The sequence below is a fragment of the Scomber japonicus genome, chromosome 3 (assembly GCF_027409825.1).
Source record: "Scomber japonicus isolate fScoJap1 chromosome 3, fScoJap1.pri, whole genome shotgun sequence".
Lineage (NCBI taxonomy): Eukaryota > Metazoa > Chordata > Actinopteri > Scombriformes > Scombridae > Scomber > Scomber japonicus.
The window spans coordinates 26386201-26411177 of record NC_070580.1 but is presented as its reverse complement, the minus strand read 5'-3'; the positions used below and the strand labels follow the sequence as shown (position 1 = coordinate 26411177).

Here is a 24977-nt window from a genome sequence, read left to right as displayed (position 1 = left end):
AACATTAATTTATATTCAATGTGAAATAAAGAATGATGGATACCGTATACTTTTCATTTCAACTTAATACAGAGAAATTATCATTAAACCAAAAAAAAAAAAAAAAAGTGTAAGTGTACCGATATTTTCAGCCATGTCTGTATATACTGAACTTGCCAGGGAGTATAACGGGGTCCAAGCACTGACACAAGGTAAATTGGAAGCCAAAAGCATTGCTACATGTGGTTTAAGGCTCAGATACCCTCAGACAGCACACACTGCCAGGATGTGATCCAGCCTTGGACCACCGGGATCAATGCACCAAAACTCTTCTCAATAACTCATTTTTATCTCGTATACAAGTGATGATGTGTTAGAGATGCTTAAGTCTCAATAACTTTCCCATGAATGCAGTTAAGGATAACATGGGATGAATACTAAACAGTCAATGACTCCAATACATAAATACTAAAAATTTAAATGTATGCCTGCTGTTGACTTTTTATGAGCCTACTGGAACTTTTGCAACATTTCAGCCAGATAGATCTCACAAGGCATTACGTGTTTCATCATCACTTCAAGCTTCTCTTCATGCAGTTAAGACTAGTTTTCTCCTCTAGCTCATGCTTCTTTGAGCTTCAGAAACATTAAAAACGATGAGAATCACACCCCCCATTCAGAATATAATGGAAAAAATTAGACATTCATTTAACAATTAGATTAACCCTTTAGTTGAGCAACAGAAAATTCATCACCAACTATTTTGATAATCAATTACTCGTTTGTGTCTTCCCCCCCCCCCCCCCCATTCTTTTTCATTGAATTCTTGAATATTAATATATTTTCTGGTTTGTTTAGTCTTCTGTGTTAGTGGATGGTTGATTGGGTCATTAAAGGACTTTGCCTTCATCTATGGGAAACACTGAAGGACATTTTTCACCATTTTCTGACACAACAGCTTAATCGGTGATAAAATAATTGTTAGTTGCTGCCATGCATTAATTAAAACAACAACAACAAAACAAAAGTGTTATTTCATATCAAAAACGTGCTTTGTAGCCTGTGTGTATTGCAGGAAATGACTTCACACAATTAAGTAGGGGCTTTATTCATTTAATTTATTAAGATGCTACATAGTCCAACCAGGTTGGGATGTTTTATACACCAGAGAGACTACTTGACTAGGAATATTAATCTTCTTCTCAGATAGACTTATTTATTTATTTATATACATACAAAACTGTTTCCCGACTGCTTACATTGATCACGGTGATGGTCAGAGACTCCAGGACAGATCATTGTAGTGTGATTTACAACCTTGTCTGGATCAGTTAGTATTCACATGTAATTATTACTGTTTGTTTAATCCTACTTGGAGTACCAAATCAGTGTGGGGGAGAGGGGGAGTTTACTGTATGTGGGCAGAACAGTGGTAAAGTCAGATTCTTAATCACAAATGTTCTGATACTCCAACCGGGATCCACTGAACAATAAGAATTGTCTGTAAATACTACATGACACAGGTCTGATAATCCGAAATGGGACTTTAGCTCAGGTCTGCTCTACCCTCCCTCTAAGCAGCAAGTCATCCTCAACCCAACAACTTTACAGAGATACAGTAGAAACACACGCTCATGTTTATTTTAAATGTCTTACCCATCAGTCACATCTTAAGTCTTCCGCTCCACTTAACATTAAAAGATATCATCATTTTTCTTTCAATTCAGCAAAAAGGGAATATGCGTCTCCATTTCATTCGTTTGATTATGCGTCGTTTTGTGGATACAGTGGCATAAAAATGTGACCAACTGTGCTCTTCATTGAATAAGTAAATAAGTAGAGTGAGTCTCCCCTGCTTTTTTTGTCTTCCTCAATATGCAAATTTGGAGATAAAACAATTTCAGAGTATTGTTGTTTGTTTTTGACCAAATATAACCATCGGCTCTCGAACAGTACAATGTCATCATGTGGTCCCTCAAGGCTAAAGCTAGGGTGTATGCTACCCCCCTCCCCCTCTCACACATATACACACACACACATACACTCTCACTTGAGAAAAAAAAAAAAAAATTAAATAAATGTTGTATGCTTCAGGAAGATCAAAATGAGACACTCTTAACCTTAGTGTATTAAAAATTAAAACAACTTTTAAAATGCAGTGAGGATATAACATTAATAAGCAGCGGATAAATGCTGAACAAACACCAAAACTGAACACAGGCCTGCAAGTGAAGTAGAGTGAAAAAAAACTAACAAAAAGAAAAAAAAAGGCAAGCTCACCAGCAGTGGAGAGAGCTGGAGCATGCAGCTTAAAACACTCAGTTGATCTCTGACATACATTTGCCCCAATCAAAACACAATGTCAACAAATGCATGGCTCAGTAGGAAAATATGAGAAAACAAAAAAGAGCGGGAAAAGACTAAGGTCTCTTTGTTAGGATGCTGAAACAGGAGCTTAGGGGTTGTCGATGTTGTCTGGGAAACACATAACCGTTTGCCTCTACATGCACCTTCTGTCCATTGGTGGTTTTTCACTGTACTGTATGTACGCATGCTTTATATGTGTGTGTGTGTGTGTGTGTGCATGTGTGTGTTTGTGTGTGTGTGCGTGTCTGTGTGTATGTATATATGCAAATGAATTTTATATATATATATATATATCTATATCTATATATACCTCCATCTTGGCCTGAGAATAACTTGCCCAAACAGGTCACAAGGCAAGGCTTTCATCTGGAGAACATTTACAGAAAAATGATCAAATCCTACAAATCTGGAGCTCATTTCAGATAGCTGCAATATTCTCAAATGCTTTAAACCCTAACAACAAAATTTACTTTAAAATCATAAAAATGCAATAAAACACAAAAGAGAGAGAGAGAAAATCAGAAAATGTAGTTGTGCAACCTACAGCCAAATGACATTATTATTATCACCATTATAAAAGCAATTAAATTAGATTCAAAAGTCCAAATGCAACACTGTGTGAACGCATGCAATCAAACATCCCCCTCTGACACCTTGGGGATGTGGTGAGCACTGAGTGACAGGTGATGGGAATAAGGTAAGAAAAGAAAAAAAAAAGAAAAAAAAGGACACAAGGAAAGAAAATACCTATGGTCTAGTGTTTCATACACTGATCAAGGTTGTTCTACAATCAAAGACACGCAGATTTTTTACAACGCCTCTGATTGAAGAGTCAGTTTGATAGCCCTGTGTGTAACCCCGACTGTCTGGATCATCTCTCTGGTACATTCCTTCCTTAAAGGGGGTTTAGCTGGAAGGAACACCTGGATATACTGTACAGTGGGGGTGGAGGAGGGGGGCGGGAGGGATTACGTATACATATACATAGGCTCTGGCCTCCGTCATTTAGAAAAGAAACAACACTAATAATGCACTAAAATGACATTCGCACATTTGCAAACTGACTCAATCGCACCAACACTATCTCGCCGGTGTTAGAAAATCCATTGGTCTGAATCACTAGCATTAAATCATGTTTCCATTACCCCCCACCCCACAGAACCACAGTCATCTGTATACATGAAACTTTTGGGAAGAGGGCCAGAATGATTATGTGATGATTACGTAGAGGCAAGACCTGTAACAGTAGGTTTGTTCATAGATGATGAATATTTTTTTCTTTTTCTTTTTTTTCCTCATACATTACCTTTGAATTTTTTTACATAAATGAGACTGAATCAAAACTAGTACCACCCCCTCCCTCCCACCCAGCGGATATGGCATTTCTGATCCAAAATCCCAGATCCCCCGTGTTTGTTTTTCATCCCCCGAAAAGCATGCTGCAACCGACAACCGAACTGCGCCGCGCTCTACAAGACCAACTTGCCCACGATGAGGCCCACGACAAAGAAGAGCACGATGAGGGCCATCATGCGGGCGCTCAACCCCTCCTCTCTCTTCATGCCAACTGATGAGTGCTGAGATGACATCACGTTGCTCTTCCTCATCCGCAGGCCGTCGTCCTCCTGAAAACAGGGTGATAAAAAGAAAAGGTAGAAAAGGGGAGGGGGTAAAAGAAGTAATTGAGAGGTGATGAAAGGGAGTGTGTAGAAGGGGGGGGGGGGGGGGGGGAGATATGGAGACGTAAAAAAGGGGAAAGTTGAAGAAAATAGAAACACAAGACGAGGACAACATGGAGAAAGAAAAAGACAATCAGTTTGTCAATCAGTCAATAAGATAAGGCGGTATTTATTTATTAGCTCAAAGAAACGGGATCTGTTGAAATCGTCATCTGACCCAATCCCCCGAGGACCTCAAAAGGCGCCAGGCTTTAACACATTTCATTTCCCAGCAGCGGGTGGGGGGCTCTCTGTTAGTTTAATCTCAGCCGCAGGAGCAGCCAACAGTCGTTCTGCCTCTGGCAAGAACTTAAAGGGGAGGTGGTGGTGTTTTGGAGGAACGTTGGAGGGGGTCTGTGGGTTTTCTGTGCCCGTTTTTTGTGTGTGACATATTCCTAACCGAACCTTTACAAAACCCAATTATAAAGCTTACTTCATTGATCAAAGTGATTGATGGCGCACTCATTGATTCTGCAGAAGGGAACACTGAGGTCTGCCACTGATTACGTCTATCTAAGCAGCTGCTCTTAATGCAAACCTCAATCTTGATTTACTGTCTCTGTTTAAATACAACAAAGGGGGCGGAGGACACCGCAACGACATTTGGACGCAAAACTCTGTGACTCGAATTTTCCACTTAATTTGCTAATCATCAATCAGTACGAAAATAATCAGGAAACACGTATGTGACTCTGGACGTTCGGTGATGTCATCCCTTAATTTTGATAAGGAGATGTGGGTTTCATTATTCAGCCGGTGGAGGAACATTTCCTTCCCATTTTTGATGTAAGCCTGAAACTAGATTGGTTTTCTGAACTAAACCATCTGTTACAAGTCTGACCAGTTCACCATTTCCCACATTAATATTAGTATTCCAATACGCCCAAGCAATAATGGTTGTTTTTAGTGTTTTTTGTTACTCATTTGAATATAATGACTTTAAAGTGAATCTATACAACATTTGAGGGCACATACAAGAGTTTTCTGCAGCCTTTTCTAGTAGAGGTGCCCCTATAAATATAACAGTGCCTCTGCTACGTTCACAAGAATTTATTTATGACATGAAAAATTATTATTATTATGCTTTAAACTTCCGCTGTGTAAGATTAAGTGACTTCTAACAAATAAGACTTGGCAGAAAAGGAATATAATATTCATAAGTATGTTTTCATTAGTGTGTAATCACCTGAAAATATGAATTGATGTGTTTTCATTATCTTAGAATAGAAGAAGAGCCCTTTCATATTTAGGTAGGGGTGCAGGTCTTCTTCCGCCATGTTTCTACAGTAGCCCAGAGCGGACAAACCAAGCAAGCCCTAGAGAGGGCCTTTTGCATTTTTCGCAGCAACCATAGGTTCTCCTACACACTTGGAAAGGGAGACTAAATTCTACAACCTTGTCCTTAAGGAAAACAAGCAGTGGAGTTAAATCACACTGCAAAGGGCATGTTTAATAAATGAGGCGACTGTTTACACCATCATTCAGTAACTTAATTGATAAGATGACATCTCAGCAGGTGATTGATCGATCACACTGCAATGTCAGCAAAAATTAAAGTGAGCTTAAAGTTGTTGTGTTGAGCAGCTGGATATGTATCATCAACCTTGAACTGCCCTTATTCTCTGTGATCCTGCCGTGATTCCTGAGTCTTGAACGCTGTTGTCATGGGAAAAAAAGAAAATACACTGATTCTGGTCATCAAGTCATCTTACTCACCCTGATCTGTTTGTTTTCTTCCCGTAGCCTCTGAGCCTCCATCTGCAGCCTCTTACACTCCTCCATAATCTTCTTCACCTCTCCGTCATCAAGGGTGGAGCTCATAGACTTTGGAGGCAACACGGAGGACTCTGACTTCAGCAAGCTGGACGACATCATCTTGTTGGACTCCATGTCATGCTGTCAGTGGGTTACAGGGGGAAAAGACATAACGCAATAAGACTGTTGCTAGTATAACGTTTCCATGGCGTTTCTGTGAGACGGCTGGCACAGGGATAAAATTTTTCTGTTTACATTTGGGGACTTTTAGATTTTCATAGGCAGTATGTATGCATGCTCACAGCCGTGCAGAAACACAGACTCTCTTCTCAAGCCTCCTACGTCTACGTTTATGGTAGAGTTCACCCAGGGGTGCCTTTCATAAGTGGATCAAGCTGGTTTCTATCAGCATTATGTCTGTCAAACGGACTCTGTGGTGCTCAGTGCTGACTGGGAGCCATGTGTCTGTATAGCACAGCTCATAATGAACTGAAAACAACTACCACAGGTCCTTTTGCCTCCTGCTGTCCGTGAAGCCGGTACAATCAGCTCATATCATGACAAGATAACATCTCCACAGCTGTGTGGGGTCTGAGAAGAATCACAACAATAATAAACTGCACGGGAGAATGAACAATGTGGCCCTCTGAAGAGCTGCTGATGCCTGCGAGTGTGAGAGTGACAGGGAGAGACAGCTGGAGTCAGAGGAAAGTGGGACAAGATGGAGAAATGGCTTAAGAGCGAGAGAATAACCAAAAAAAGGAAAAGATAGATATTGAGGATGAGGAAGAGAGAAGGCAGGTAAAAGGTGAGGGGTGCTCCATTCAAACATGTCTGTATTACACTCCATAGTATTTGATTATTACTGAATGTAATGTAGCTGCTGGAGGTGAAGCTGATTTGAACTATTTTAGACTATTAGAGGTAGTTTTATGTATAATAAAGCTTTGTATTTTAATCCAATGGTGTGTTTGTGCGTTTTGTGTGTAAAATCTTAACCTGCAAAGTAAACCAAAACTACAACTACTGCCTCTGAATGTCTGTATTAAAAGTACAAAGTAACCTAAATTGAATATACTCAAGTTTTGATGACTAAACACTGCTGCATTTTGTTATGTTTTGTCATAGATGACACACAGATAATTAAAAATACATTAAATGCGTTTCCATCCACTAATTTGAGGTTTCGATGAGGAGACTGTAATCCTATTCAAATGTATCATGTTTTTCCACTTAATTTGATTGTTTGAGGTTTTGCCTCGCGCTCTTTTAATTACATCATAAATGGCACCCTAATGGAGAATTAGCGCCATCAAAATGTTCAATATGAGCCTCATATTCACATAACAGTAGTGGATGGAAATGCACATCTATTAAACAGTGTGCGCTTACCGTCTTTTCGTTCTCCGCTGGCATCTCAAAAACACACCTCAGCTTGGAGTCCATTAGCTCTTCAGGCTTAGCCTCCTTCCACTAGAGAGACAGAAGGACACAATAAAGAGACACATTTTCACTTTATTCAATCAACAGTCAGTGAAAAAATACAAAGTCATTAACATTTATGAATCTATCTTTCTATGTTACAGTGCGTTACATTGATATGCCTTCTGTGTATTAAATAATTGAAGAGAATTAAGGCAAAGAAATAAAAGACCGACAGAGCGAGAGCAATAAAGCGTGTGTAAGGACGTGGCTGTCTGCAGATAATGGCTCTTAAACCGAGGACAGAAAGCTCAGAGAACCTCCTGTTGTTGCTGGGTTTGAGGCTGAGGCCACATGGGGTTTTTATTTGTCTGTCTGTCTGTTTGATTCTTGAGGAATATAAATAAGTGAAATAAAATATATGTTGATATCTGTTTTGTAAAATCTCTAAACAAATAAATAAAAATAGACACATTCCTGCAAAATATCAGAGAGCATTAACTTGGGTCATAAAAGATGAATAAATAAATAGATTTCAACAATGTCTGGCCCCAATAAAAACAGTGTTGTATTTATTACTTAATGGCCAATATGTCTTTCTCTCACCTGTCATCATAGTTTAGGAAAAACATTTGAACTGTTTTGTTTGATGTTTAAAGAACTTCATGCTTAGCAAAGTGTGTCCTTGTTAAACTATGTTTTCTATGGATACTGACAGGGAAATTTAACATAATGATTATTTATAGTGAGTATGGATATGCATGTTTTATTCGTCAATAAGTGTGAGAAGCATTCACCCTAATTGAATTACTTTTCAGAAGGTGTTGGTGCCTGTAAGGCTGTCAAAGGGGTCAAACATATATTTGACGAGTCTCCAGTGGTTCAAACTGGCAGCAGCCCAAAGTTAACAAAAATCCCTAAATAGGCTCGTAATGTAATCCCAAAGATGCCGGTTTGAATTCCTAACCCGAATGGAAATTTATTTTGAGGAAAAGTGACAGTTAAGCTTTCCTTGGCATTACATGAATATAGTTTAAATAATGAATTTGTAATAAGTAAGGATGGCAGTGTGTCTTATTTCTCTAATACTCATTCAGGCTGTGGCTGCTCTTATTTAACTTTTAATTTTTAACATTTTTATAAACAGCTGGACTGTTATATCAGAGAGATCCGCTCTGTCCATTGTTCCCTGACTCCACATCTTGTGTGAAACAACAATGGACAGACGCTGACCACCAGAAGAAGTGCAGTCTCGCTATGTTGTGCTCTTCTTACAACCCCACCTCAAAACTCTACTTTCAAGTCTAACCTTGGTTACAGTCATAGGCTTACACAATATCGGGCTCTGCCTCAGCAGCACACTGTCTCTTTTGTAACTGTCACTCACGTTGCCTGTGTGTGTGTGTGTATCACAATATCATAGCAAACCCTCAAGACACTTGCTGGCATGTTTAAGATGATTTACTGCATGTGTGCTGGCCAGTGATTGTAAAGATGACTTTCAGACCACACACAGTGTTTTCACTGAGCTCACTGTGAAACAGGCTGGGAGTTGCCATCTCTCCTTACATTTTAATTCAATGGATGTGTTTTCTGTCCTATTAAGAGCAGCGTTAATCATACATGACCGCCCGTATGAGCGACTGTGTCACATCTGTATAAAATGCAATGTTTGTTTTAAAAGCACTGTGAGTGAAAAAATGGTTTTAAGAAGATGAGACACACTCACCACGCCCTCCATGTCCGTCATGTCAGGGGGTGCTAGCATGGACTGGACCATGAACTTGTGTTTGCTCTTCTCATTGGGGTCATAGTCAAAAGGCTGAAGCATAACTGAAACACAAAATGACAGCAAAGTGTCAGCAAAGGCAGAATGACATTTATCCTTCACACACATACACACAAGGATAAGATGTTTTGTCTCAAGCTGTATTTTTTATTGGTGTTATGAAAATATATTTCAAAAGAAAGCTTAAAAAAAAAAAAAAAAAAAAAAAGAGCAAAGGAGTCGGATCTTATTATGAAACCTTTTACATACACAAGATAAACCTGAGGCGTCGTAATGTTTTAATGGGACAGTTTTATGTTACCCAACATACAAATAAGCCAACACCGTGACATACACAGTTTTACATTTGCGTAAGAGAGCAAAGATATCAGATCAGTATATGTTGAAGTATAACAGAGAGAGAAAAAGGTTGGAGCGGTGCTTCCTCAGTCACAAGCCATAAAAGGCTGAGCTGTGATTTGAGAGGTCTCATGAGGTCAAAATTGAAATTAAAATCATTATTGACTATAACAGACAGAGACTTTACAGGGCCACATAGTTTAAGATTGTTTATTTCCTTTTTGTTAACTGCTAATTCAGAGTTATTGAAAAAAAGAAAGTGATAGAGTTACTGAGAAAGGAGGCGGAAGAGCGACAAATGCATCCCGGAATATTATGTGAACAAGAAGCCGTCCACGTTGGGTTAGTACAACCATTTTGTTTTGTTCGGACTCCCTCAGTTTTATTTCAAGTTTTTTTTCCAACCTAATTCTCGTTTGTCATCGTCAGGAGAACGTGTAAAAAAAAAAAGAAAAAAAAAAAGAGACTTATTTAAGTGTCTTTGTCGGTAAAATCCAGACTACAGCAGACAAGCAGGGACATAATATGACTTGTGGGTTAAATAATAATAAAAAAAAAACAACACTTATGGAAATCCTTTACTTCTTTTCGTCAGCAATTTTCCAATTCTCGCTCTCTCTCTTCCTCAACTACGTCTTCACTCCTCGGATTAAAGAGGAATTACTGAATATCAAATACCCTGTGTATTTGTCAAACAGCAAACTAGGGGCCTCCACGTCTTCAAAGTTCTGGGTTCGCCCCTGCTGCTCGGAAAAAGTGGTGGAGATGATTTATTTCTGCGTTTGTGTTACCATGACAGCGAAACATTGACGGATCTACAAATACCCCGGGGGGTAATCTTTCTAACAGCTTCCAACCCTGTTTTTTTTTCTCTTCTCTCTTTCTTAACATTACATATCCCTCTAACAAAAAGCAGGTGTAGGGTTGGCTTGCGACTTTAACCCATCACCACATCAGTCCACTCAGTCAGTGGCGTGTTATTTGATGTCATTCCAGTGACTGAAACGTATTTTAAAGCAGTAACAGTGATTTACAATGATCACTTTCTTATGTCAGCGTTAAGGTCTGGAAGAGCTGAGGGGATAAAATGGTTATTGATGGGTGATCTTTTTGATAACGGTTTTAAATCAGGGTGTAATTTAAGAGACATATTTTGACATAAGTACAAACTTAGTCTAAAATGCCTGCATTTTTTTTGTTTTTTTCCCCTGGCTTCCAGCAGCAAAACAAATGACCTCTTAATTTCAAAGCCAGCGTAGCTATCAGGATGGTTTTCATATATGGCACATGCCAATTCTCCCTAGAGTAGAAAACCTCAGAGATGTAGTGCAGCATTACAGCAATCAGGGCAGTTCAATATCGCAAACCAGAAACAGACGGCATGAACAGATTGAGAACGTCCTGTTTCAGTCAGGCCCAATTTGCACGGCAATCTACCTTCGGTCCAAGGGGACAATACTGGAGAATGGAGGCAGGAAAGCATGCGAGTTCTTTGAGCAAAAGCTGCATAACATAAAAAGGCCTTTAGCCAAATACCTAGATGGAAAATAACATAGCTACAGTGGAGGGTAAAAGTGATTTAAATCATCTTTGATCTGCAGCCTTTGAACACACCTTAACAAAAAGCTATTTCTGCTAATGGCATGATTTAGTAGTCTTACTTCACGCCGGGCAATCATTTATAAAACTCACAGAGGCTAATTGTAGTCAACACAGTCAAGCAGGATGGTAATCGCCCGCCTGCTAGTTGATGATGAATGGAACCATTAGCAGGGTGAGGAAGGGAGGTAAGAAAACTTTCCTTTCCTGTCGCTAATTAATTGTGTCCCTTCAGACAAGATGCCCACCACAGAATTACCACTAATTATTTACTTTGAAGTGCTTACAGAGCTACACCCATGCTTTCTGTTCCTTCATTACCAACACAACCATGCTCATATTTTCCAAATATGAAAAATACTACAAATTTTAATGATGACCACACATATGCAAAATAAGAAGATTATTCTCAAAAGTTGGGCAGCAATTTACTGCAACTTCTGCAACTTCCTGTTATTTATATCCATTTATTAACTGAATTACTGTTTGGCTGATAAAATATTGGGGAATATTTAAAACTGCTCATCATAATTATCTGGAGCCCCAAGTGGCTTCTTCAGAGGTCTTGTTTTGTTTTCACCAATATTAGAAAGTCTCCAAAATATTCAATTTACAATCATATAAAAACAGAAAAAGGAGAAAATCTTCACAATTAAGAGGCTGAAACGAGAGAAAGTTTGGCTTTTTCTGGAAAAATGATTTAAATAATTCATTAATCATCAGATCAGCTCCGTTCTATGACTATGGGTTTGATGATTGACAAAAAATAATGACTCAGTTGCATTAGACAGTACCTTACATTTCCATTTTCTAAGTATAATGTCATCCAGCTTTAATAAAAGTGCAATATTTGTGTCTTCAGTATTAGTCTGACCTATTTTAAGTGGATTATTCACAGCAGACTGTAGAACAAAAATCTGTTGAACAATATAACAAAAAAAAGAAAAACAGAAAAAGAAAAAAAACAAGAAAAACAAGAAAAACATGTTGTGACAGGCACAGTGAATAATGTATCTTTAGCATAGCACTGATACGAGACACGAGGTAACTGTGTAAGCCTTGCTTTAAATGTTACAACACAATGCAATATGAAACGAGATATGACACATGACACCACACGGCTCAGTGTTACACCTCTGTCTCTAACACTGACCCCTTGCACAACTATTCATAGAGGCATTACTTGTCATAGGTTGCTCCCCGGCCACTTACTCCTATATATTACTCAACACACAACCCCGGTCAAAGATCAGCAAACTTACTGAGACAAAATGGCGTGGGAGCGGTGTGGGGGGGCGGGGAGCAGTGAAGTAAACCGGAGCTGTTGAGATACGAGCCTGGAGGGAAAAACTCACCAGGATGTAAGAGTTAACTCTTATAAAACGTATTCATATTCCAGCACTCCGGGTAGCAGGATCTCACACTCATGATTGTACTCCCCTGGGTACATCTTATTCAATATAATTCAAAGTTAAAAAAAATAAATAAATAAAAATACTGGCAGTAAGTCTATTTCAGGGTGGGGAAATAACGCACAAATCACAGGCATTTGAATGCATCACTCATTTGAAGGAATCAGCTAGAGGTCGACTTCTGTTATAAGAACGTAGCTGGTGGGTAAAATATCTAATGTGGCTTGTTAATATTGGAAGAGACCTCGTGTGTTGCATATGAACAGAGATGTTTTATTAATTCGGACTCAGATGTCAGTTAAGGACACAGAGTCCATTTGCTGTCTTATCTCAAAACAGGCACACTGAAAATGTGTGAAGAAAAAAAGCTAATGAAGCTAATTCAGATAACTGCAACAAAAGAGATGTTATTTTATATTGTGGTGTGTTATTTTGCTTTCTGACTCCCTGGGAATGTTAACATGTCCTCAGTATGTCAGACAAAAACACAACTTCTGACATATTCCCACAAGAAACTCAATTATTTGTGGACACAGGGAGTTTTTTGAAACATTCGCAGCACTTCTTTTTTCCACTGGATGCTACATAACACCAATCAAGCCTCAGCAACATTCCTGCGGTCAAGGCTACGTTTAATACATATACAGTTACAGTTTGGTTGAGCTTCAAAAGCTCTGTGTGTATCCTCAGCTTAACCAGCAAATGACACATCATGGACTGGTAGGTATCCTGTGGCAGACGGCTCCCCCCTACCTACACCAATGCAAGTGGATGTCTATACAGATTTTATGCTGTTTTTTATTTTAAAAATCATTTCAATAAAGAAAACAAGACTAAAAGAAGTCATTTAAAGACTATAGCTGGCTAATATAGACATAAGAGACCATAACATGACAATACTTCTGCCTAAATAACTCAGTAATGTTACTTTGGGAATGACTATTTCTCTTTTTACACACAAGAACATTTTCTTATTTGCAATATTGGTATATATTATAACATTACTGTGGCAAAAGCGAGACAATAATCCATTTAGGCTTCGGTCATTAGACGTGTGCTCATGTTGAAGGTAGTCAGAAATATGCTGGGGATTACATGAGGACACCCGACATGTAGTAATAAGTATAGCTGTGCTCTCCATTTGGCCATGCCAATCATACACAGAGGGGCAAGAGCAGGGAAACCTGTCTAAATGGAGAGCAGGTATATTGTGAGGCAGGAGGTAGGAAGTGAATCTCTATCAGCTGGTAGTTAAACAGCAGCAGGTCGAGGAAATACTCTGGAAAAATCTTTAACTTAATCTTTACACAGCTTTTAAGTGTTTGCAGAGACAGTACAGCAGCTTAATGGTTTAGATACAACTAGACATGTGAAATATGTTTCTTTAGTATGTATTGTCTACAATGTAAGTATGTACAGAAGTTTTTTTTAAAACTTTCTTCAAGTCCAAATAAACTTTGTGCCATTTTGCCATATTGAACTGACATGGAGTGGAAACCAAACTGATACTGTGCCATTCAGTTTTTGAGGTTTACCACTGATAAAAGGTGTAGCTGGTGTCCGCCTATAAACTCATAACCTCAGGCGAGACAGGGAGATTTCAGTCACACACAGTGTTCACGCCCACATGGTCTTGAAAAGAAGTATGTTCTACCAAAATAAGTTAAATCCTCTGGGTGGGTAGTGGGTTTTTATGTTGTATGTCTCACAATAGGAGGGCCACCTGATGAGCCCTCAGGGTTTCATTGGCTCCTCCTGCCCATTTCTTTTTTGTTAGTTATTGTTCTCATTTCCTGATCTCAATGTTCTGCATGTATTATGTATATTTCTTGTGTTATATGTGTATTTTTTCCTCTTACATGCAGTAAGTTAAAATGAAATAAAAAAATGTATAAGTTTACTATGGGGTGTGGGACTTTAACATATGTGTGTTCAATTTACAAGCACATTTCCTGCAAGATAAGAAGCTACAAGTCCTTGTTAGCCTGTTAAGTGCATTGCTTTGATTACACAATGCAGGCTTGAATTCTCCCTGAAGACAGATATGACATAAAGAGGTTACAGACCGTGCTTATAGGGTTTCCATATAGTGAACACATTCTCAGAAAATCTATCTCCTTATGGGACTCAAACCTGTGACCTTTCTCAGTCTAACATGGGTGAAAAATGATGACAACTGACACAGGTGGTGATATGTCGTCCGCTGCTGACTGCCGGCCCCAGTGACACAGTTTGCGGTTGTCGACACCAGATCGGGTAGGTTGTAAAATGAGTCTTTGGCTGTAAATGGCAGAGGTGGCACAGTCTAGTCTGGAAACACTACCCTGTACCTGTCTCCCTCAAAGTGGATGGTTGGAAATGAGGTCTGCCGGGAAGAGACTGCAGCGAAAGAGACGGGGGAATACTTGGTAACAACAAAAGGAGTATCAGAGGTGTTTATGGAAAAAAAAGAGCTAATCTCATCATCATTTTCCAAGATACAAATGAAAAACAAAGCCAAAGATACTCAGATATTAAGTATATATAAGTCACTACTGTAGCGACTATAGCTGCAAATTTGAAGTCCAAAAACAACAAATGCTCACCAGATTTTACCACCTTAAAGTCAAAACACCCGGATGCATGTAGACAAAGGTGCAGCAAATGTTTGGTAATTTAATGAGATCAAAGAGTAAATGTTCTTGTGCAATCGACTCATTGTTTCGGAAGTAGTAGTTTCTCCACATCATGTAAAAGAGTCGGCCTGTCATGATAACTACTTTTGTTCGACGACATATTATCACTGAAATAATCGCGATAAGCAACATTATTGTCATTTGAAGATCATGTTATACCACTGATATGATGATAGTATAATAGCGTAGTAATGCAAGGGGGCAGGGGGTGGGATTGGAGAGTTATTTATCTTTAATTCCATATAAGCAGTGCCACTCGCTTCTGCCGGTCATGTCCATGTATCATACAATAAGTTGATATAGATGACGTTGATAATACGGTTAATGTACGGTAAGTCGATAATGTAATTATTGTGACAGGCCTATAAAAGAGTATCTAAGTATAGTACGCTTCCAGCTTACTTAAGTTTGGCTCCTTATTCCACTCATTCATTCATTCATTCATTCATTCATTCATTCATCACCTGAGACGTTGATTGAAGTGCCTGCATCGATGATTCCACTGTTTGGCCGCACACAGTACCGGCGCGGCGCTGTCGTCTTCACCTTGAAACACACATTCCTGTCTGTAGGGTTGGAGAGCTTGAGATTTGTGGTGACCACGTCTGAGAACGGACCTGAGAAGAAGAAGAAATAGAAGAAGAAGAAAAAGAAGAAAGAGAAGAAGAAGAAGAAGGGAGATGACACAAACACTTTAAAAAATCTGTTTGTGATAAGTCTGTTGTCTTATATCCTCTAGAGACTGCAGGTTTAATAGATATAAAAACGGAACAAAAGGATAATCTGAGTATCTTGGGGCAAAGAGAAAACTATATAAGTCACAGTAAATGTCAAGCCTAATATTTGGATAATGTTTGTAAAAAGGCTGATGGAGAATAAACTGCCACTGGCATAAAAGTGTCATGTGGAAACTGTGAATATTTTGTTCTGATTTATTTTACCATGAATATTGAATCACTTTCACCACAGTAGAGGACCAAGTTCCAGGTTCAAAATGTGCTATATTTAACACTGATTTTCCCAAAAACACACAGTTACATTGTATATAGACAGTAGACTGGCCAATCAGAGCTTATTAAAGCCATGGGAATGTTAAAATGAATTAGGAGAGTGAAATACCAGTGAGTTAAGCGTATTAAAAATATGCGACAGGTATGCTAACACATTTAAATATGATCATTCAAAGTCTAACTCGATGTGACTTTAATTATAACAAACTCAGTCTACTTCCCACAATTTGGACCTTCTGCTACATATTTTCTTTATTTGATTTGACATTTGACTAAACATGCTTTTTTCTGCCAGTTCAACTAATGCAGGTTTTTAATATGTTTGACTGGGAGGTGCTCTCAAGATAAATAAATCCAGTTTGTTTCTCACATTAAAATCCAAAATATTGCTGTCTCAGTAACCCACACTGTTGACATTGGACTATTTGTGAGTATGGCAGCACTATTCGTTGCATTGTGACCTGTCAAGAATGCAAACTAAACCATCCTTTTTCAACTTACTTTCCTCTCTGCATTGATAACTACCCCTGACATCTACTTTGTCCTCTTTATTAAGAAACACCATTGTAGTGTCAATTTAGCAAACGCTTTAAAGAGTTGAACCCCGTGTGTATGAATCCATAAATCACACGCTTCCTCTACTGCATGATCAGAATAGCTGATTCAGTCCGCCCTTAACTAATTACAGCAATCATTGTTGATGCAGACCACATATTGGAGGCTCCTTGCAAGGCCAGATGCATTAAGCTGCACGGATCCGTCAATAATGCAGAAAAACTAACAATAAAAAGCCTCATCAGAAAACAGCCGGTCTGCCAAATCTCAAAGGTGAGTGAAGGTGAAGTGATTGTCCGAGACCATCAGTGTTTTTTATTTACCGTAAAAACCGGTGTATAAGACGCAGACTATTTTTGAGGGATCTCATGCTGGGTAAAACACTTTTCTAATAAAGACTGGTTTAATTGGATGCACCAGTAGATATTCATTAATAAACACATATGTTTACACTTTCTCAATTTACTTTCATTTGAAACACAATTTGAACTCAAATATTACACCTGAAACAGTGTGTCAGGTTAATGGTTAATGGTCCGGGTTCGGGTTATGAGCTTCAATTATACCTTTTATAAGAATACAGCAACTTCACATATTTGATACAGTGTGTACCTGTGTGCTTACTCGAGTCCCAAAAACTCTTCATCAGAGCTGCAGCTGTGCACAAATAGACTACTGCCGAGTCATGCTTTTGCATATCGCACTTCAACATCAGTTTGGTCTGTAAACACTGAAACAACTAGTGTCGTGAAATACTTCTTTAACGGGTCATCAATAGTCTATTTTCATTAGTTGCCAAAACAGCTGGAGCGTGCAGAGTGTGCTTGACACTGCTGTTTACAGGATGCTGTAGTTCATAAGTGTGGACGCTCACATCATAAAGTTATACTTGTTGTTATAGTTATTGTTTTACATACCTATAATCATATGCAGATCCAACCTCTCTCTGTATTTTAGTGGTGAATAGGACAGACCGATGTATAAGAAAACAAAACATGGTGTTAAAGGTTCATCTTATACACCGGTTTTTACTGTAGGTAAATTGTTTAGATTCATCATTGTTTTAATTGTTGTTTCTGTTTTTATCTTTGCACGTGTAACTTACATTTGAAACTTTCAGGAAAATTGGCTAATTTTGTCTTGTTTAATTCCCTGACCCCGGGCTAGACATTTTTTTCCAGTCCTCACTCTCTTCTTTAAAAGCCTTGAACCTCAGCGGACATCAGCTCTGTGCAATTTGTGCCTAATAATTTGTATTGGTTTCGAAATTATAGGGTGGTCAAGGTGATGTTCGACTGAGAGAGTAAAAGAGAAATGAGGACACGTAGGAGGGGGAAAAGGTGGGCGAGTTCACAAAGCCTGTGTCTAATCACCCCCCATTTACCCCTGCTATTGATGACTACAAACGCAGCAGTTCTCAAACCTGAAACAACATAAGACAAATAGGAAACACATCTTTGTTGGTAATTTACTATCTAGGGCCCAGTTTCTGCAAAGTCAGTAATTTGTATGGAGCACAGCCACTTTGGTAGCTCACTACCTGTGTTTTTAAATCAGACACAAACCTCGACTTTGCTGCAAATCCATTACAATCTCCTCAAGGACTTCTGCTAGAGTTATTAAACCAACTGTGAAAATCCCTGTATTCCCTTCAGCCTCAGCTGTACTCTCAGATACAGACGCCCCCCCCCCCCCCCCCCCGCCCCCCCCCACCCACACACACACACACACACTAAAAAATATCCCATGAGAAGGTAATAATGTCATTACAAAATGGCAATTCAGTCAGAATATGAGGCTGAAAATAAACCAGTCCCCATAATGTTTATAATTACAGTCCATTTTCAAGACAGGTGGATTCAGAATAACCTAATAAAAAGACTAAAATGCTATTTCATTTCTCTTGTTTATTCAGTCTGACACTGTGTTCATGTTATCAGTTATTTCGGCCCTCACTTCACAAAACTTTAAAACTGCTTCTAGCACTCACTGCGTCGTCCGTGGAGACTGAAAACGATGTTTACTGCATGGCAATCAGCAGGGACTGGACACAGGCGTCCAGTAAACGTAATTTTCAGTCTTTCTGGAACGAAGCAGCAAGCGCCACGAGCAGTTAAAAGTTTTTCACCTTAACTGAAGAGATATGCCGATTCATGAGACGTACAGTCTGCATAGCTTTGCCACATCTAATTCACACACATCGCCATTTTGGGCCAATTTTTCTGTTATCTTTCTCGTTCTGGCACAAGAAGATTAGGTTCCCATTCATAGCTCTAAATGGCTCGTTGTTTTTTCTCCCCCAAAACTGGGGAAACAGCCATCAGTGAGCACAACACCAGGTCTGCTGTTACAGACAAAATCTAAGATGTGGGCAGTGATTTTAAGGCTCTGGAACCAGGCTACATTTAGGTGTGTGTTTTTTTTTATAAGTTATTGCAGTCACATTCAATAACAACCACAAGAGCATGCAGCACCTCGCCTTTTGATTCATCCTAAAATGACGAATGAGGTGAACAATTTCCACTTTGATGCGAGGATTTCTTTCCTTTTTTACTAGTAATGACATTAACAGAGGAGCAAATCTGTTGGGTATAAGGCCTCAAAGCATGACTACAACAGAAAAAAGGCCTACAAATCCCCAATGTAAGTAAGTATCACCTAAGACTTGCTCCACAAAACCACATCAATGTATTCAGAGTTATTTTCTGGCAACAGTTTCTTTTTATTTGTCAGAAAACTCCAGAAACTACTGCAAAATGCATCCAGATATCTAACTGGCAGACGTTAGTCACCTGTGTGTTTATGCACCTCCAGAGACAGCATAGCTAATTCACAGTCAACTGAGGCATGATGACGAAGGAACGCGTAGTGTGACTTCCCAAACCTAGCGGACACGGTGCCAGTACCGCACATTTTACATCAGTCAGACTTACGGGAACCAAGTTTCATTTTGGAACTTTATGGAATCATTAAAACATCATATAAAACAAATATTATTCATAAATCACTCATACATCAATCCATTTCTATGAAAAATCCAAATTTTATTTGTGAGCAATGTTTCTGTAACGTAGCAGCTGCATTAAGAGCTGTTAATATCATCATCATAAATAGGGACTCGCTAATATATTAGTGGATAATCTACATTTGATTTGGGGTTTGAAACACTGGTGGTCTGTTGATGTTTTTTTAAGCTGCTGAAAAGGAGAAATTCTACTACTACTCTCAGAAAAAGCACAACTCATGACTTCTTACCCAACAGGTAAAGAAACACAACAACAACACACTATCGCTAAACACTTTTAAAGGAAAGCTATAAACTTACCGCTTCACTTTAGCGTTTAACTCACTTTTCTAACAGTCATCTTCACACTGATGCATTTCTGTGATGCGCTTCTTTTAACCCTCACATACTGTCACGTACTGCATTTTGAACTACTTTTCTTGTATGAACGGTGCTTTACAAATAAAGTTACTATTATTATTGTTATTATTATTAGTAGTAGTAGTAGTAGTAGTAGTGACAGTGAACCCTGAATTTTTTTGACCAATTTCCATTTATCTAACATTTATATCTTCAAGCTTTCTGGTAAAATGAAATATTAGGTCTCTACAGAAGCTATAACAGCGGTGAGGACATTCACAGTTGAGAGAGCACACTTGCTGTGCATGAAAACATGGAGCTATTTCAGAATTAGCACATACACCAGATTCAAGATAAAGTTTCAGTTCAGCAAACATCCAGAGCAACTGACACTTCCCTTCCCCGTTGAGCAAAGACAGAGAGGAAATTCAGACCCTCACAAGCTTGGCTTCACATCTGAAGGCTTTTAATGAAAAGGACTCACGGCACAGACTACTGTACACCTGATCTACTACTTCCTGAGAGTTTCTCTGGATCACGTCCAGCTCACGAGAACCACAAACGGCAGTTAAAAACTATTATGAAGAGCTGATATTTAACACTGTCTTCTTTCAAGGTTACACTTCATAAATATAGCAGATAAAACTGAGTGGAGCTGGGCGTGTTTTTGTAAAAAAAAAAAAAAAAAAAAAAAAGAATTAAAAATGAGAAACTCTAGTCCTTCACATTGGAGAGAACTCACTCGTGACAGACCTCCTTTTTATTTCCTGATGTTTCACACTGAATTCCTACATATTACTTCAGGGCCTGAGCGTGGACATGTGATTTGTGGTATTGTCTCGTATACTGAGTCCGCACATAGTTCCTTCTGTCTTGTTAACACTTTATCATCTGATTACACCCTTTATACATCACTTAAAATACTAGTTTCTGATTGGCTGCCATGTGCCTGTTCTAAATTGTTTAACCAGTCACTTTCACTATCACTACAGCTCTGAACCAGTGCACAAGGTATATATTAAACGCCAGGTAACCATAGCAACAGTGCTTCGGATACATGCTAAGTTACCAGTTTAAAGGATAAGGTTATCAATATTCTGTACAAATCACATGAAAAAAGAGCAGTAATGAGCTGGTCCTGCTGGTAAGTACTGCCCACAGTCAGAGTCTGATAGAGCTCATTCAGTCGTCCTAAAACTGCATTAAATATTTTTAAAAATGAGCCGCAGCGTTACACTGGGGGAGATGATGTTTTATATCATAAAGTTTCTTTTGAGTCAATCCCACATACACCAGTCTGATGTTGTAAATACTCACAAATGTATAAAGAAAGTACAGAATAATGCATGTTTTATCCTTAAACTCACACTAATACCATTGACCATACAACTGGGTCCAATACGGCCCACTGTACAACTTTGCAAAGTATGAAAATTGCTGAAAAGTTATTCCAGTTTTTCAACAAATACCCTGCCATTCAACTTGAAATAATTCATCTGTATCGTGATTCAGATTTGAAGGACAAATTTGCCTCAATGGATTTGGACACATTTTTATCAGTATCTCTTACCAGGTCTGTGCATGTTTGGGACAACTTATCATGAACAAGCATTATCATTTATGAACAAGCTTTTTCTGTGATGATCAATAAAACAAAACTGTGTTCCAGACTGAGACATAATATTGTTGATATTGCATCTCAGAGTATTAGAGTATAAATGAATCTATTTTGGGAATAGATGGTCTATTCTAGTTAGTTAATATATATTATTCATTATTTATTATTCATAGGTTATGCAATGGTTTTACTGGTCCGGCCCACATAAGATCAATTGGCTGTATGTGGCCTTTGAATTTAAATGAGTTTGACACCCCTGCTGTAAATACTCATAAATGTATAAAGAAAGTATAGAATAATGAGAGTTTTATTCTTGAACTCACACTAAATGGACCATACAACTGGTTAAAACTGACTAGAAAACAAGCTATAAAAATGATTGATGATTTGAACACAACTTCTCTTGTTGCCTGTGGTAAAATATCCATGATGGTGCAACCACTAAAATACACTCTGAGGTGTCTTATAAGAGTGGAAAATAGAAAATAACAGACTCGGTGGAGGAAATGGTATTGTGGCATTTTTTCGGACTCTGCTTTGTCCATTATTTTCCACATATCAGGATACTTCCTGGTATATAAGAGCTCAAATACAATTTACGGGCCTAATGGTGGACTCTGACACTGTGAGGCTGTGTCTGATACAACTCACGATTATTTATTACTATTCGCAACACACAGGTGATTCAGACATGACAGCACCTTAATATAATGAATACAGGTAATATTATACTTTTACTCTTACACTGTAATCATGGTGAATATCACAAGGTAAAGCCTCAGGTGCACATTTCAGCTCAGTGCTGATACTTTAAACATAGTTCACCTTTAAGGACAGGTTCACAGTTTAGTAAAGTCTGCCCTAAAACAATAATCAGGTGCCCAATTGAACAATGACACCTATTGTTATTGCTGTAATCATTCATCCTGTTCATACTGGCCATTAAGAGATGCACTGATAAAGTACTTTTCCATTCAGTTGAATGAAAAAAGTGTGTCCAAACATTTGACTTGCGCTGTAAGTGATTAGGTATGAAACTCACTCATTAATGTGTGCAAAAATTCATTTAAAAGTTTCTTTGAAGCTAATGTACTTTAGCTGTCCAACTTAATCAAATAAATTCAATATCTTCCAAAGTTATTGTCTTTTTAGTGCCAAATTCCCTCTTTTTATTACAATTTCTCTGCTGCAGCTGAACAGGAAAACACTGCCGATCCAGACATAAAGAGGGACATTTTTACTACAAAGACTGTAACTGAGGAAGGTATCTGCTGGATTTGACTAACTCAGAACGCTGAAGCCTCATATTATCGTCAGATGGACTTTTAAATGAATGACTGTGGATTTTGTCCCCCGCCATTCACATTGCAAACACATAATATAATGATTGGTATGAATACACCATATGCATATGCTCATACAGGCAGATAACAGTTCAATTATTGTGAATCTATCCTTTAAAACATAACCTGACCAACCTGTCCTCTTATCCATAATATGATCTATCAAATCAGTTGTTGTGTGAATCGATGAAGCCTGGAGCTGTAGTGCATCCCATTACAATAAAACAAAGGTGGCTTTTGTGATAAATAATGGCATATTTTATAGAGCTATCAGTACTCAATATTTTTAAGGTATCGACCAAAATTAAGTAGCACCAAGTAGTATCAAAACCTCTCCAGTCAAACGATACCTGCAATAGATCCTTTTTGCACCCACAACAAGAAAATATGATTATCTATACAGACTTGCTCACTGCCAATCAACGCAAACGTTCTTCAGTTTAATGCAACATGTGATTGTCTGGTAGACTTTCAAAATGCATTTGTGTATGGGTATTGAATGAAGAACTCGATTGGTATCAATATTACTTTAAGGGTACTTGGATTGGTGCTTGTATTGTAATTTTTTAAACAACACTCAGCCCTAATATTTTAATTGCTGCTGGGTGATTTAAGAGTAATTGTCTTTTAAGCATAAAGAAACCAAAACCACAGGCAACACTGACTCTACAGCTGATATGAACAAACCTCACTCCTGATTAAAGGAAAAGTTTACTGTATATTATATATAACCCCAACTGTCCCTAAAAAAAACACATAATGCCAAATACTTTAGCTCCTTACCCTCGCAAATAAAAAAACAATATTTCAAATGGTGACAGGATATCTATAATCTGAAAAACAGATACAATAATATCATGTGTTTATGTAACATTATTTGGGCCTAAAGCAACGTGACCCCCCACCCCCGTCCCCGTCCCCCCTCCAATGCCAATGAGACTCAATGAAAAGGATAGTGAGGCTCAAAAGCGATGAGGACGGACAGTGGGGCATGTCTGGTGACCTGCAGCAGAGGTTGCACACTTATTCCGTCCTGTGAGCTGTCAAGTTATTAAATGACAGCTGGCTGGCCAACACAGCGACACAGCCAATCACACAGGGAGAGAGAGAGAGCTAATGTTAGCCTGCTACACCTGCTAAGGATGTTGCAGCTTGTGTGCAATGAAGAAAAAGGCTTGCACATTTAGGAGGATGTTTGTCGCATATGCAATGTGACTGTAAATTTCCTAGTGGACACATGTTTTAATGTGTTGCATCCTTTACAAAAATAAAAAACACAAGCAGCTGCAGGAGAAATGTGTGACAGGGCCCTGGCTAGCATTAGCTTAGCAGTGGGAAGCTAATCCACAGAGCTAACTAGCTCCTGAGCTATTTGACCTGCAGTCGAGGGCGATATTAGTAGGGGGAAAAAAGAAAAAAATGCATGCAGCAGCTTTGGTAACCCCCCTCCTTCTTGCCCCCTATCCCTGCTGGTAGAGGCAGCTCCTCTCCCCCCTCCCTCCTCTCTTTACCTCTGAATTTGAGTTCGTGCTGAGGCTCCAAGAGCAGGACCTGTTCCGGCCTGGCCATCTCCCAACAGCTGGAGCGGGGTTATCGCGCTGCAACCAGTCCCCTGTCGGTAAACCCCCGTGTAATAGGATGTTTGTTGAGTGCAGCAAAAGTCAGTAGAGGAGTTGTTGTTGTCTTTTTTAATGAGTGTGTTGGCTGCAGATCCTCCTGAAGCCCCCGGTCCCCCTGTAGTGCTACTCGAGCTACTGACGGCTGTTGTGATGCAGCAGGAAGGGAGTGAGAGGCAGGGCGGTGACGTCACTGCCTCTGCATAGCCACCCAGCGGGGAGGGTGACAGGGTGCATCCAGGGGCAAATACCCCACCAAGATACTCACCTCAAACTCTACGTTCTAATTATTTTTTATGTTTTTGTTTGGTTGTTTTTGTTTTTTGTGGGGTTTTTTGCTGGGGGGCTCTTTCATACCATCAGCCATCACACTGTACAACACCACAGACCCCAATACCTCCCACTCCCATTAAAAA

The 24977-nt window shown here is 38.9% G+C and overlaps 1 protein-coding gene across 1 annotated transcript; it reads right to left on the bottom strand.

Moving 5' to 3' along the window:
• Nucleotides 1-2089: 2089 nt before the first annotated feature.
• LOC128355699 (vesicle-associated membrane protein-associated protein B/C-like) lies at nucleotides 2090-24701 on the bottom strand. The gene is made up of 6 exons (XM_053316026.1): nucleotides 24457-24701; nucleotides 15520-15672; nucleotides 8971-9074; nucleotides 7212-7292; nucleotides 5781-5960; nucleotides 2090-3971 (listed from the first exon to the last, which is right to left on the bottom strand). Exons 1-6 carry the CDS (start codon nucleotides 24512-24514, stop codon nucleotides 3816-3818), a joined length of 732 nt encoding a protein of 243 aa, XP_053172001.1. The 5' UTR covers nucleotides 24515-24701; the 3' UTR covers nucleotides 2090-3815.
• Between the last annotated feature and the right edge of the window lie 276 nt (nucleotides 24702-24977).

Excerpts from the sequence above, each read along its gene's own strand:
- LOC128355699 (XM_053316026.1), bottom strand. The coding sequence starts at position 24,514 with ATGGCCAGGCCGGAACAGGTCCTGCTCTTGGAGCCTCAGCACGAACTC. Across the intron at positions 5,961-7,211 it reads CAGCGGAGAACGAAAAGACG|CATGACATGGAGTCCAACAA; the intron begins GTAAGCGCACAC and ends ACCCACTGACAG. Across the intron at positions 3,972-5,780 it reads AAGAAAACAAACAGATCAGG|GAGGACGACGGCCTGCGGAT; the intron begins GTGAGTAAGATG and ends CCCTGTTTTCAG.